The 12738-nt window shown below is 36.3% G+C and overlaps 1 protein-coding gene across 3 annotated transcripts in view; it reads left to right on the forward strand.

Annotated features, from left to right (window-relative positions):
* Positions 1–12738, forward strand: part of ARHGAP26 (Rho GTPase activating protein 26) — a 285303-nt gene that overhangs the window by 167407 nt on the left and 105158 nt on the right. For all 3 annotated transcript variants that reach the window (XM_058171506.1, XM_058171507.1, XM_058171508.1), the window contains exons 13-14: positions 1490–1555; positions 2376–2450. In XM_058171506.1, the coding sequence (XP_058027489.1) occupies positions 1490–1555; positions 2376–2450 (141 nt within the window). The remainder of the gene's footprint in view (positions 1–1489; positions 1556–2375; positions 2451–12738) is intronic.

Raw genomic sequence — 12738 nt, forward strand, 5'->3', positions numbered from 1 at the left:
GTACATAAGACTATTTCAAATTATTTAAAGTATACTAGAGGAACATAATTGAATTTTTTATAGCCCTAGTGACAATGCTTGGATATTTATTCTGTAATTTGTTTGTATGATTCTAAGACATCTTCATTAGCATAGAATAAATATTTCATATAGCACAATGATAATGATGATGACAACACCTTTTGGAAGTCTGCAAAATGAAATGAATAAAAGGAATTGTAATTGTATTGTTCGTTAAGCAATCCCTTTGTGGGAGTTGTAGCCACGATACTAAAAAGAATGAGGACAGCATGGATTCTTCACTTCCAAGCCAGCTGGGATATCACAGAACAGCTGCATCTAAAAACTCAGTTCCAGGAGAATTATACCCTGGCAAAATAGGATTCTGTAGATACCCCTGCATCAAGACTATACCGTATGACTCTGAGCTTTGTTGTAACTTTTGTATTTTAGTGATGGTTATTTATTTCTGTAATTCTAACCATGTGCTAGCAGTCAGTTGGAATGTTTAATAAGCTCTCTTTTTAAAGACTGTGTGAGACCATTAGGTAGCATAGAATGCCAGGAAATAGCAACTGATCTCACCCACATAGGACCTATAAGCCCCAATTCAACAACTTGGAATGATAATGGCAGGGTTTTGAAGATATATTTACTTGGTGGGTGTTTAGTCATTCATTCTCCAGAGAGTGGTAGGATACAATGCCATTTTTGGAATTGTATACAGCCGGAATCCGGAGAGGTGATGGTAGGAGGTGCTGCACAATTCTCAGTTGTGACAAAGTTTGCCAGTAAACGAAGGCAGGCATTTTTCTTTTCAATATGGACATATTAACATCACATAAGAGAAAGAAAAATGTAGGTCACAAACAGAATTTTACTGATAATAAGTAATGTGGGATTATTTATTTTCCTGATCCTTAAACTATTACATGAGAACAGCGTCAATCACAGTTAGTCAAGACTTTGTCAAAATGATGGAAACATGCTCTGCCCCTTGTGCAGTTGCATACAACATTAAGAAGTGAATGCAAAAGAGATAGACTTTGTGCTGGACCATCTCAATGCACTTGTCATTTGTTTCTCTTGCACCCTTGTAGAGTCCCATAGTTCAGGACCACAACTGCTTTACTCAAACCTTTATCATTGGTTTCCTTGCTTGTGTTCCATCACACATATTCATCAACCTGTCCATTCCCCATATATCCTTATATAGTCATGGGCAATTTACTTATCTTCAAATTTCAGATTCCTCTTCCACTCCCATGGGACTATTAATAGAAGACTTTCAGAATAATTATTCAGATGCCTGTGTTTTGATACTTATAGTTCTACCCTGGACAGTAAGAAGTATCTTCAGAAATGTACTCTGTTTTAGGATGCTTTGATATATTTTTAAAAAGCAAAGCAAAGCAAAGCAAAATAATGATGTTGCATTTCTATTACCTTATGACTCTTTTCCTTGGTAAATCCTATTTTTCCCTTGCAGTGGCCCAGTTGGATAATATGGGTTTCAGCATCGTCAAGAAATGTATCCATGCCGTTGAATCGAGAGGTGATTTTTTTAAGATAACAGAACTATATTCTATCTATATAGCATATTTAAACTTCCTCAGCATTCTTTCTTCCCTCAATTGCCATAAATACAATCTTGGTTTTCATGACCTGGTTTTAAATCAGCTTATGTTGCTGATGGGAGTTTATCTTTCTTTTTAGACTCCAACTCAAAGCTGTATTAGTTTTCTGATTATCTTTTTCTGATTGTAGATATTTTAGATCTTTATGAGCGCAAACCGCGACTTATAAAAAGAGTTGTTGAACTTTTAGCTTTTATACCCCACAACCTCAAGTCTGTATTTGATTCGATGTTAAATAAAAAACACAGCTATAGAATATTGGGGTCGATTAAAATGATAGGTTAAATATTATTATTCAACTGTATAACCAAATTGGTGATTGTTTTGAAAAAAAAACCCTAAGCTTTTCAAATAATTAAACTTAAGGTCATTTAACCTCTATGTCTAATTCCTAGAGCCATTCTGTACTGCTGTTTGTGTATATGACCTCTTAGCCCCAACCCCACACCTAACAACAGATTTTTATATTCCCTCATTTTTTTTAAAAAAAAAAATCTCATTATAGTGGGGAAGTAACTTTTACTAGAAATCACATCTGGGTCTTTAATCTGAAACACAGAAAGAAACGCTATCCACTTTAATAGGAAACTTGAAAAGTATGTAGACTGCTGTAAGAGACTTTTAATTAGTGTAGCTCTGTGAGAAACTGCTTTTTTGTAAAAAAGAAAAAAGAAAAAAAGAAGCAGCATTAAATTACTTTTCAACCATTTATCTAAATTAAATAATTTCACTCCATAGGGATCAACGAACAAGGACTTTACAGAATAGTTGGGGTCAACTCCAGAGTTCAAAAGCTATTGAGTATCTTAATGGGTAAGTAGAGCTGAAAAAAAATAACATGCTGGTTTTTTCCCCTGTGCCAATGGTGATGTGAATGTAACCCAAAGAAAAGAGACTAACCACTGTGAATTTAATTATTAAAAAAACCCAGCTTGTAATGGAAGATTATCATGCAAAATACTAGATACCTAGTGAAAGGAATGCCTATCACATTTTTGTATTCTCTCTACTTTACAAATTTACCTGTTTTTTTGGAAAAAATCACTTTCTGTTTTGTATTAATATTTATATGCAGGTGGCTAATAATTAAAATGACATCTGCAGAAAAGAAAAACAATCTACCCATATGACAAACTAAATACTATTTCAAAATTATATAAGGAAGAGAGATAAGTACGAAAACGCACATCCTAAAGTTGAAATTTGAAATCACTAGGTAACTCCTGCATTTGATAGAACAGCTTCCCCCCGCCCGCAAGAAAAAACCCACCAGGAGAAGAAACAGACTGGATCTACATAGATAGGAATTCTGCCGCATCATAGTAGAAATTGAAAGTGCTCAATTCTGAGATCAAATCAGGTAGCATCTTTGTAGCAATGAGATCTGGAGGGGATCAACTCTGTTCAACCTGATGTAATAGAAGATAGCATTCTGGTGCTATGTAGGACAGGGAAGGTGACAATCAGCATCTAGAATTAAGGGGCGTGCATAAGAGCACAAAAGTGCCTACCGTTCCTGTCCTATTGTTCCCTTTCATTATATCAAATAAATATAGTTATTGCATACTTTTACTTATATATATTTTTTCTTTTATGATGTGTTGTTGTTTTATGTTGATGTTTACGTATACTGTTATGACCAAAAAAAAAAAAAAAATTGTACCGGAGGTAAACCTTCAAAGCTATAGGTACTAGCATTGTATATTAGGATATCACATCACTGCCCAAGCTGTCAGATTTTGTACCAGTTTTCCAACTGCTGTTCAAGAGCAGCGCCATGTAATATGTGTACAAAGTCTCTTGATCCAAGGATGATCATAACTGATGCGTAAGATGTAGCTGTGCCAAAGTCATCATGATTTTTTCCTGAGCTTTCCCATCCCAAATTCCTGCTTAACTGTGGTTTGTGTATTTATGCATTAATTTCTCCTCCTCTCTTTTTATACTTGCCATAATGTGCAAATGGTGTTTTTATTGTTTGTTTTTAATTACTCTACTGTGAGTTTTTTCTTAGCTTCTCAAGAGCAGATTTTTTTTAATTGACAGATGGGAATTTCCAGTGCTTTTTAGTTTTGAACCTATGCTACTTCCAAAGTCAATATTCTGACTAAGTGCAAGTTTAAGTGCAAATAATAGGTTCCTATAAGTTTTTCCTAGATAATTAGATACATTGCAAATATTTATTAATATATTGTAATAATTTACCTTTCAGAGGGTACAATTTTTCTAAAGTGCTTTACAGTCAAAATAAGCATTTGTAATTAAAAATATCATGCATATGAAAAAGACAAAGAAAGACATTTCTAGGATCCTTATCGTAAGACATGTGGAAGAAGAAACCAGCTGAGGCCTTCTTCCTTCTATATGAAATAAAAGTAGCAAATATTTAACAGGTATATGTTATTTTAGCAGCAGCTCTACAGTCTATATAAAAAAGTAAAAAAGAATTTTGCAACACATTATCAGTTCTGATAATTTTTTGGCTCTCTTCAATTGTCATTTAATGGAGGCATCGCATCAAGTTATGTAAACTGTTATTTATTTAAACTATTTTTCTCACAGTTGGTCATGTGACTTTAAGAATTCTACCCTCCCTCCCTCCTTTCCTCTTTTCTTTTCAATTGAAAGTTATAGGGCAGAAACTAGTGGTATTTTTGCACTGAAGAATAAAACTGAAGAGTAGAAGATTGGAGTTGATGGTCAAAATACCAATATATAGTGTAGTTATTTATGGAGAGAAAAGATAGAAATTTAGTTGAAGCATTAAGACTATTTTAAAGAATAAAAAATAAGACTTGAGAAAATAGTTGCAGTGGTTTGGGCATGTATTGAGGGTAGACCAGTGATGTCAAACTCGCGGGCCGGATGCATCACGCACTGGCCACGCCCACCTCCATTTTAGCGAAAGGGGGAAAAGTTGCAGTATGTCACATGATGACGTGTCATGATGAGTTTGATACCCTGGGGTAGAGGCAAGGATTGTGATCTATCAGTACAAAGAGAATGAAGAGACACTGAAGATATTGAAGAGAAGGAAGTTGCAGTAATAAATCTCCATGGACATAAAGGATCGTCTGGTCTTGGGGATGGAATGGACCCTAAGAATCCCTGTGACTAAGAATGAATAATGAACTGACTAGATAGGAAAAACGTCTTTCGCTAAGTGCAGCCACCTGTGCTATAATTATTAACTAGTCTGAAAAGTGACTACTTGCTTTTCTATTTACTCCCTAATGATTAAACATTAAGCTTGCATAGGACAACCAAGGAATTGATTTGCATAAAGCATCAGAACGGAAACCTTTTACTTCCTGACTTTTTCTTAGAATGTTCCCCGTTTCAAATGTTCAGTCTCATTCTGATAACGATCACTATAATGGGCTTTTTTCTCCCTTGCATTTTCCCATCTATACATAGAAACAAGTGTGGTTAGTATTACTGGTTAACATTTGGTTTAAATGGTAACAGGATCAGGTTTCAGGGAAATATTACTGGTTCGTAAAGTGACAAGGGAATGTGGGTACACTTCTATACTTAATTGGAAACATCAGGTGCTTGATGTGGCTTGGACTTGGAGCTTCTGGTAAACCAATTGTTAGATGTGCAACAGCTGCCGGAAAGCAATTGCAGAAGTCCTGTTTGATTCGCTGAGGTTGAGTCTTGAAGTTCCTGATACCTCCCACTGAAAAAAGCACAATAATTACTAGTTGAATTGTTTGACAGTACATTTCTCTCTCACACCTCTGAGTGATAAATAGTAATATTGCTTATTAGCAAGTGACTCCTTGACTTTAACAGACTATTTTCAGAATAAGGGAAAAAAAATCTATAGAACTAAAAGTCTTCCCCAAAATTAGTTTGGGGTTCATCAGAAGCAGCAAAAAATTACAAAATCTGCCATTTAGAAGTAACATTTACAGGATAATTAAAGATAAAATAACAGAGCAGTTGTGAATGGTCACTTGCCATATTTAGCAACCAGACTTCCCTTCAGCAATATGGTCATATAGCAACTTTCTGCATTATCTACAGCTTTTAAACAAATCAAAGAAAAGCAACTGAGAAGTTTTAAAACTGAAGAATAGAAGATTAGAATAGAGCAGGGGTGTCAAACTTGCGACCCTAGGGCCGGATGTGTCATGCACTGCCTACGCCCAGTTTAGCAAAGGGAAAAAGGTTGTGATACATCAAGTGACGATGTCGTGACGATGCGAGTTTGACACCCCTGGAATAGAGGGACAGCCAGAGTGGGACATAAGGACAATTACAGTAATAAAAACCTGAGTCTGCCAGTGCATGAATAGTAGTAACTAAACTGTTTCTTTAAAGGAAAGGGTATTAATGTATTTACTACTGTTGTATGTTCCAGAGAAGGAAGTCCTGGCCATAGAGGTCAAAGGCCTCCAACAATAGTGATGATTCTAGGAACATCCTAAATTATGTAGTTGTTCTTTCTGAGGAAGTGCAATCCTATTGGATGGATGGATGGATGGATGGATGGATGGATGGATGGATGGATAGATAGATAGATAATATACAGACATTCATTTATTTAAAAACTGCAAAAATCTTGTATCATTTTATAAGAATGCTTCTGGGCAGCACATAATTCCTATAATCTTCTTTAGAAAATGAAAATTAAGAATGAGTTTCAGGCAATTCTTTCTTTAGAAATGTACCACCAATACACAGAAAATATCAGGGAGGACTGGAGGAGGGGATAAAGAGTTTACCTTCTGCTGAATGGATACAGATGGAAGGTGTATACATACATCTAGATAGACTTCTTGTTCTAGGATATGTTATCAAGTGAAAGTATGTCCGGTGTGTCCACTGATCCACAAAGTTGCCCATACACGAAACAGGACATACATGATTGGATCTGGTAGCAGCAAAACAGATTCTCAAACATGAGTTTCTGTGATAAAATGGAGGTTTGTTGTGCCATCCATATTATTAAAAACACGTAAATAAAGGACACCAGCCTGTTAGTTGGATTATTTATTAGGTTTTGTGAGGATGATTATGACATATGCATTATGTTTTCTTGAGCAAAGTCAGTTCACTTAGGTTTGGTATATGCAGGAATGCCTAAAGATAAGGTTAATGAAACAAAAAGGACATTTGTCAAATGATGGAAATAGGCTGCCAACATTAGGAAAAAGTAACAAATTTATATAAGCTGAATAGTTTATTTTATATATTTATTTATTTACTGTGTGTAATTCTTGTCTTATGACTCGTCACTTAATCACATTTCAAAACTACAAGAGGCTCAGGAAAAATTACTTGCAACTCATTCTTAAAGTTACAATTGCTGCACCACTCCCACGGTCACATGATCACGTTCGGGGAGCTTGGCACGTTGGCACTTACAACTGGTTGAACTATGCTAAACAACTATGCTATGGTTGTCAAGTTTCCTGCAATCATGTGATCACTATTTGCAATTTTCTTTGCCAGTTGAATGAAGTCAGACAGGGAAGAAAATCAATGGGGGAGCCAACAGGGAAGGTTGCAAGGTACTGCTACCTGCAGAAAGATTTCCCCTCACCTCTGCATGGTGTGGAGGGGGGGGGATTCCTGTTGGGAGAGTCTAGAGAAAATTAAGTTCCTCAGGATGCAAGCCTCTTTTTCCAGCCCAGCACTGGAGTCCTGTTCCCAGCCTATTTAATGACTTGCAATGACTTACATCAGTGTTCCAAGCCCAATTGTGGTTGTAAACATTATGTGACTTGTTTGAAGCTATGATGAAAATTGATCCCAGTTCTTGATTTATATGGCATGGCAAACTATAGTTAAATTATAGTTAATACAAAGATAGTATATAAAGTTTAGTGGAAACCTCATTCTGGCTATAATTAAGGACAAAGAAAGGAGTAATTCTAATCCTGGCAAAACACTTTAGCATAGTTTATTAAAAACTCCAAATTCAGTTAATTGGATTTCAAACTATATTACATATACATAAAAGAAAATGTTCTCTATATATACAGTATATATCCGTGATGGGGAACCTATGGCACACGTGCCAGAGGTGGCATTCAGAGCCCTCTCTTGGGCACGCGCACCATCACCAGCTGCTGTTCTGGTTTTCAGCGCATGCATGCTGGCCAGCTAGTGCAGGGGTCTGGCTGGGGCATTCTAGGAGTTGAAGTCCACCAGGCTTAAAGTTACCAAGGTTGGAGACCCCTGAGCTAGTGGGTCTTCACGCTCACTGGAGCACCAGAAACCTGAACACCAGCTTGCTGGAGGGCATGGTCATGCCAGCCAACAGCTCTTCTGGTTTCCAGACCACTGGTCTTTGTTTTTCCGGCACTCTGGCTCACACAAAGACCAGCTGGCGGAAACCCAAAGGCCAGCTTGTTGGCACACGCATGTGCACTAGCCAGCTGGTCTTTGGGTTTCCGGTGCGCACGCACACGTTCCGTTTTGGGCACGTTCTCCAGTGAGCGCAAAGACCCCCTAGCTCAGAGGTCTCCAGTGCCAAACAGGTTTGCCATCAATGATATATATAGTAAAGTGGGATGGTATTGCTTGATTTTTGAATGTAATCTCTCACAAAACTTCTGGCATTCTGAATAACCTAGTTTTGAGACTTCTCACAATTCTCACAAGAAGACTGCTTCTCGAAGTAGTCATTTGAATCTTGACAATAATTCTTTTGAATGATCTATATATCTCCCAAATTTTAGCTTTGGGTAATAACTGTTGCACGAAATTAAAAGTTCTGAAAAAAATACATCATTCCTTTTTACTCCTGTTTATCTTTTCATGAAAGATTCTAATGTAGGCTATTCAACTGTGAGAGTTTGTTTGGTGTTGCAATTAAGATATTAGGTTAGAAGCCAAGATACTGTGAGTTCCTGTTTTAACCTCAAAGCCAGCTGGGTGATTTTGGTCTAGTCTGTCTCTTTCTATCCTAGAAAAAGGGTATTAGCAAGCTACTTCCAAAAAACCATTGCCAAGAAAATTGCAGGGCACTTGTCCTGGCAGGTATTAGAAGTTATATAGTAATTCAGATGTATGAAATATTTCCATTAAAGACTACAGAAAGGAAACTCAAGACACATAAGTAACGTTATTAGAAGTTACTTCTAATAACGTTACTTATGTGTCTTGAGTTTCCTTCTGAATCTAGAATGCTGTTAGTAGTCTAATATTTATTTATTTGTTAGATTCTATTTTAGAAGGAAATTCATGGATACAGTGGACAATAGTTCTTCTCTTACCTTAGAAAAATCATTTTCCATGATTGGTTTACACATAAGAACATAAATGTGGAATCTATGTCTGGTTGGTAGAGTGATTTTAATCTTTTACTCCTATACTGGAGAGCCTAAGAAGAAAGGCTTTTAATATGATACTTTGAGGGAAGAAGACCAGACTAGGAATTCAATGTCATGTAGGTCACTAAACTTGTGTTGTAAAGCTCTAGTAATAGAAACTTGCAAGTCTGAAGATGCTTCCATCCCCTACCTCCCTTTCTCCTTTTTCAAGTCAGAGATGTTTATTTACAATACATTACTATCCAGAATTCAGTTTCTTTTGTCTGATTGGTCCTGATATGTTTGACCTTGGTAATTGATTACCAAGCTGGTAATGAATCTTCCTCCTGTCCTTCAAGACCTTTTCCTTTGCCTATCATAGTTTCTTTTTCCACTTTTTCTAATCAGTCTTCTGTCTCTTTCATCAACTTAAAAAGGAAAGCCAGTTTTACTATGCTGTAGCTTCTAGAATTCTACAAATTATGCATTCACTTTGGTTAAATGAAGTGACATTTCTGTTTCTCTTTTGCCCAAAGGAAAGTGCTGGAAAGCAGTCAGTTACCACAGTACAGTGAGGAGGGGAACATCAGGGAAAATATGTTCATTCGAAAGGTGATTGCCTGTATCCCTGATTTGGTTAAGGGATTGGTTTTGTGGTATTTTTTTTGTCCCATCATAACTGGCTTCATGGAGTTTCTTATTCCCATTCCTTCATGGTGGCATCTTCAGGAATGTTTATACTTGGTTCCCATCAAAATTTAAAAATAAATTTGAGAGCAGGCAAATTGGACTGTTGACATTCTTTTGGCAGAACCACACAGAAGACATGCTTTTCAGTTTTGGCCTTTTAGTGACGAATTTATGAATTCTTGTCAATCTGTCTCAGATCGTTTTCCAAACTAAATTTGGGGCTTTTAAAATGAAATAGAGATCCTTTACACAATATCATTTTCTGAATATGTATCTTGAAAAATGACCTCTTTAAGGTCCTTGCCACAGATTGTTATATTCCAGTTGTAGTTTCAGAGGTCTAACCTTTCAAGCCAAGAAAAAATATATATTATCCAGCTTAATTTAAGTTCTGTTCAAAACATGTTTCAGGAAAAAAAAATTAGGTAGCATTTGTCCTGATAATGATAGCTACAATCTCCACATCTTACATCATATTTATATGATGAAATGGCCTGAAATAGTATCATGTGAGCAATATGCATATGTTAAACATTAAACCAAGACTGGGTGTGTTGCAAAATTGTGAAGATGATGAACGAGGAAAAGAGAGATTATTTGATATAATGTTTTATATCCAAAGCATCTAGATATGATGAAAATTAGAGAAAAAAACAATGTGTTATCAACTTAATGATGATGCCTCAGTCCCCTTTCCAAATAAACAGGATACTTGAGAGAGTCAAAGAATACCAAAAAGAGGTTACTATGTGCTTCATGGATTATAGAAAGGCTTTGGGGTGTGTTGGTTATATCAAGCTAGGGAATGTGGTCAGAAAAATAGGAATTCCAGAACATTCCATTGGCCTCATAAGAAAATTATATACAGGACAGAAAGCCACTATGTACAGAACATGATGAAGCAGACTGATTCCAGGTTGACAAAAGAGTGAGATAAAGCTGTGTATTTGCTTCTTATTTATTCAGTCTTTCTGATGATATGTATATATTAAGGGAACCAGATTGGTTGAAGATGAACATGGCTGTAAAATTGGAGGCAGAAACATCTAAAACCCATGTTTTGCCAATTATACTACTCTGACAGATGAAAATGCACAGATTTGACAGTTCTAGTAGTGAAAGCCAAGGAACACAGTGGAAAACTGGGACTATAATTAAATATAAAGAAGACTAAGCTAATGGCAACAGGTAGAACAATCTGTCTAATAATTGTCAATGTGTTTTGATAGAAGGATGAGTCCACTCTTTGTATATTTGACCTTTCTTGGTGAGGTCATTGAGAATTCTCTTGATCTGATTGTCTAGTTTCTGTATTGGATTAGTATTCACTGGGATGTAAGTCTCTTTGCCTAGTAATTCTTTCACTTTTTATATCTATTGTGATCTGTATTCAGCCTTTGTTTGCTGGTAGGATGATAATAGTCTGGTTGATTTTTAGCCTTTTTTGAAGGCTACTCTGTTCTCTGCTTTAAACAGCCCAACCAAAAAAGCCAAGACCACTCCCACCAACACTGATGAGGCAAGCCACTAAAATATAAAATGACAGCAAACCCCACTCCTTACTAGCCCTGATGATGTTACCTAGTTTGGGTAATGAAACGTCTGCAACAAAACAACCAAGCTCAGAGAGCACCAAGCTCATTTCAGCCTGAACCTACACATATTCTCCTCTAAAGGAACGAAGACTTGCTTATTCTGTTGGCTAAGATATTTCTGGGAGAGCATAGGCAAAATTCATTAAACATGAAAGTTGGACTTTAATTGAAACGGGAAACTCTCTCCCAATATGTATTCTAGGTTTTCTAGGAAGCCCATCATTTTTCTATGCCAACACTCTGTTTCTAACAGTGAGTGGCCTGATGCTTGCTTAGCTTCTCACAAGCTAAGCAAGGCACATAATAAGTCATCCTGTTGATTGACTCTAACATCTGGTAAAAATATAGGGCATCATATGAACAATATTATGGCTTTCAGCCAATTGAACTCATTGGCTTCCTGTCCCATGAACTTGCAGCAGGATAGTTGTACTATGCTTGAGAAACAAAAGCACACATTTTCTCCTTATGTTGAAATTATCTCCATATATGGCACAGCCAAAATGCTCCACTGGAATGAAGATAATCTTAACAGGTTGTTAAGGAGGCAGAAGGTAATAATAGCATCTGGGTAGAAAAGTCTGTTCCCACACTACTTCTTCTCTGTAGCTGAATCATTTAGCGGCCTCTTATATTAAATACTATTTTATTTATTTATTTATTTTGTCAATCATATGTAAGATAACAGGTAAAAGTATAAACATAATTTGGATACATGAAAAGAGTAAGTAAAAAGGAATATTAGGACAGGGATGGTAGGCATGCAGGTGCACTTATGTACGCCCCGTACAGACCTCTTAGGAATGAGGTGAGGTCAACAGTAGACAATTTAAGCTTAAAGTTTTGGGGCTTTGGGGAAGAAACTATTCTTGCTTTCAAGCTTAACATTTAATCATGTAGTAACATGGAGGATTTTTTTTAACAAATAGAAGAATACAGAGTTGAAGTAGAAAGACCAGCAACTGGGATGAGAGAAAAAAAAGTGTTTTGGACAGTTTTTTTAAAAGATGAAAAAGCAGTTTTTTGCAGTTTTATAACACTGAAATTTATAGGGCATTTCTCCTATTAAAGTCAGTAATCTGATCAGGCCTTTAAAATGCTGTGCATGTATTTATAGATATGAATACAAATAACTCAGAATTCAAACATGTGAAAGTTTACAGTGGTAGACACATTTTACCTTCTTTTCCTTAAAAAAAAAACCTCAGGAAACTAGGGCGTATTTAAAGAGAAGAATGTGGAGTTTTGTGGAGGGAAGAGATAGGCACTTGGAAGTAGAACCCGTGCAAGGAAGTCGAGGTCTCAGTGTGTAGTATGTCCAATTAAAGGGATGGAAAGGAAAGATTTCTGCTTGAAAACCTGCAGAACTATTGCCAGTCAGGTTAGATTTTTTTACAGTAGATTTACCGGTACTTTGCATGTGTTTTCTTTAAGGCTAGTGGTCTTGTTTTTTTAATTTGTTTAACTTGGAAATGCAGGCTCTTGTAAACACTAGATGAGTGAATCATGTGATCTGGTAAGTCAATATGTTTTATGCCTGCACTGTTT

Source organism: Ahaetulla prasina, chromosome 2, assembly GCF_028640845.1.
Source record: "Ahaetulla prasina isolate Xishuangbanna chromosome 2, ASM2864084v1, whole genome shotgun sequence".
Classification (NCBI taxonomy): domain Eukaryota; kingdom Metazoa; phylum Chordata; class Lepidosauria; order Squamata; family Colubridae; genus Ahaetulla; species Ahaetulla prasina.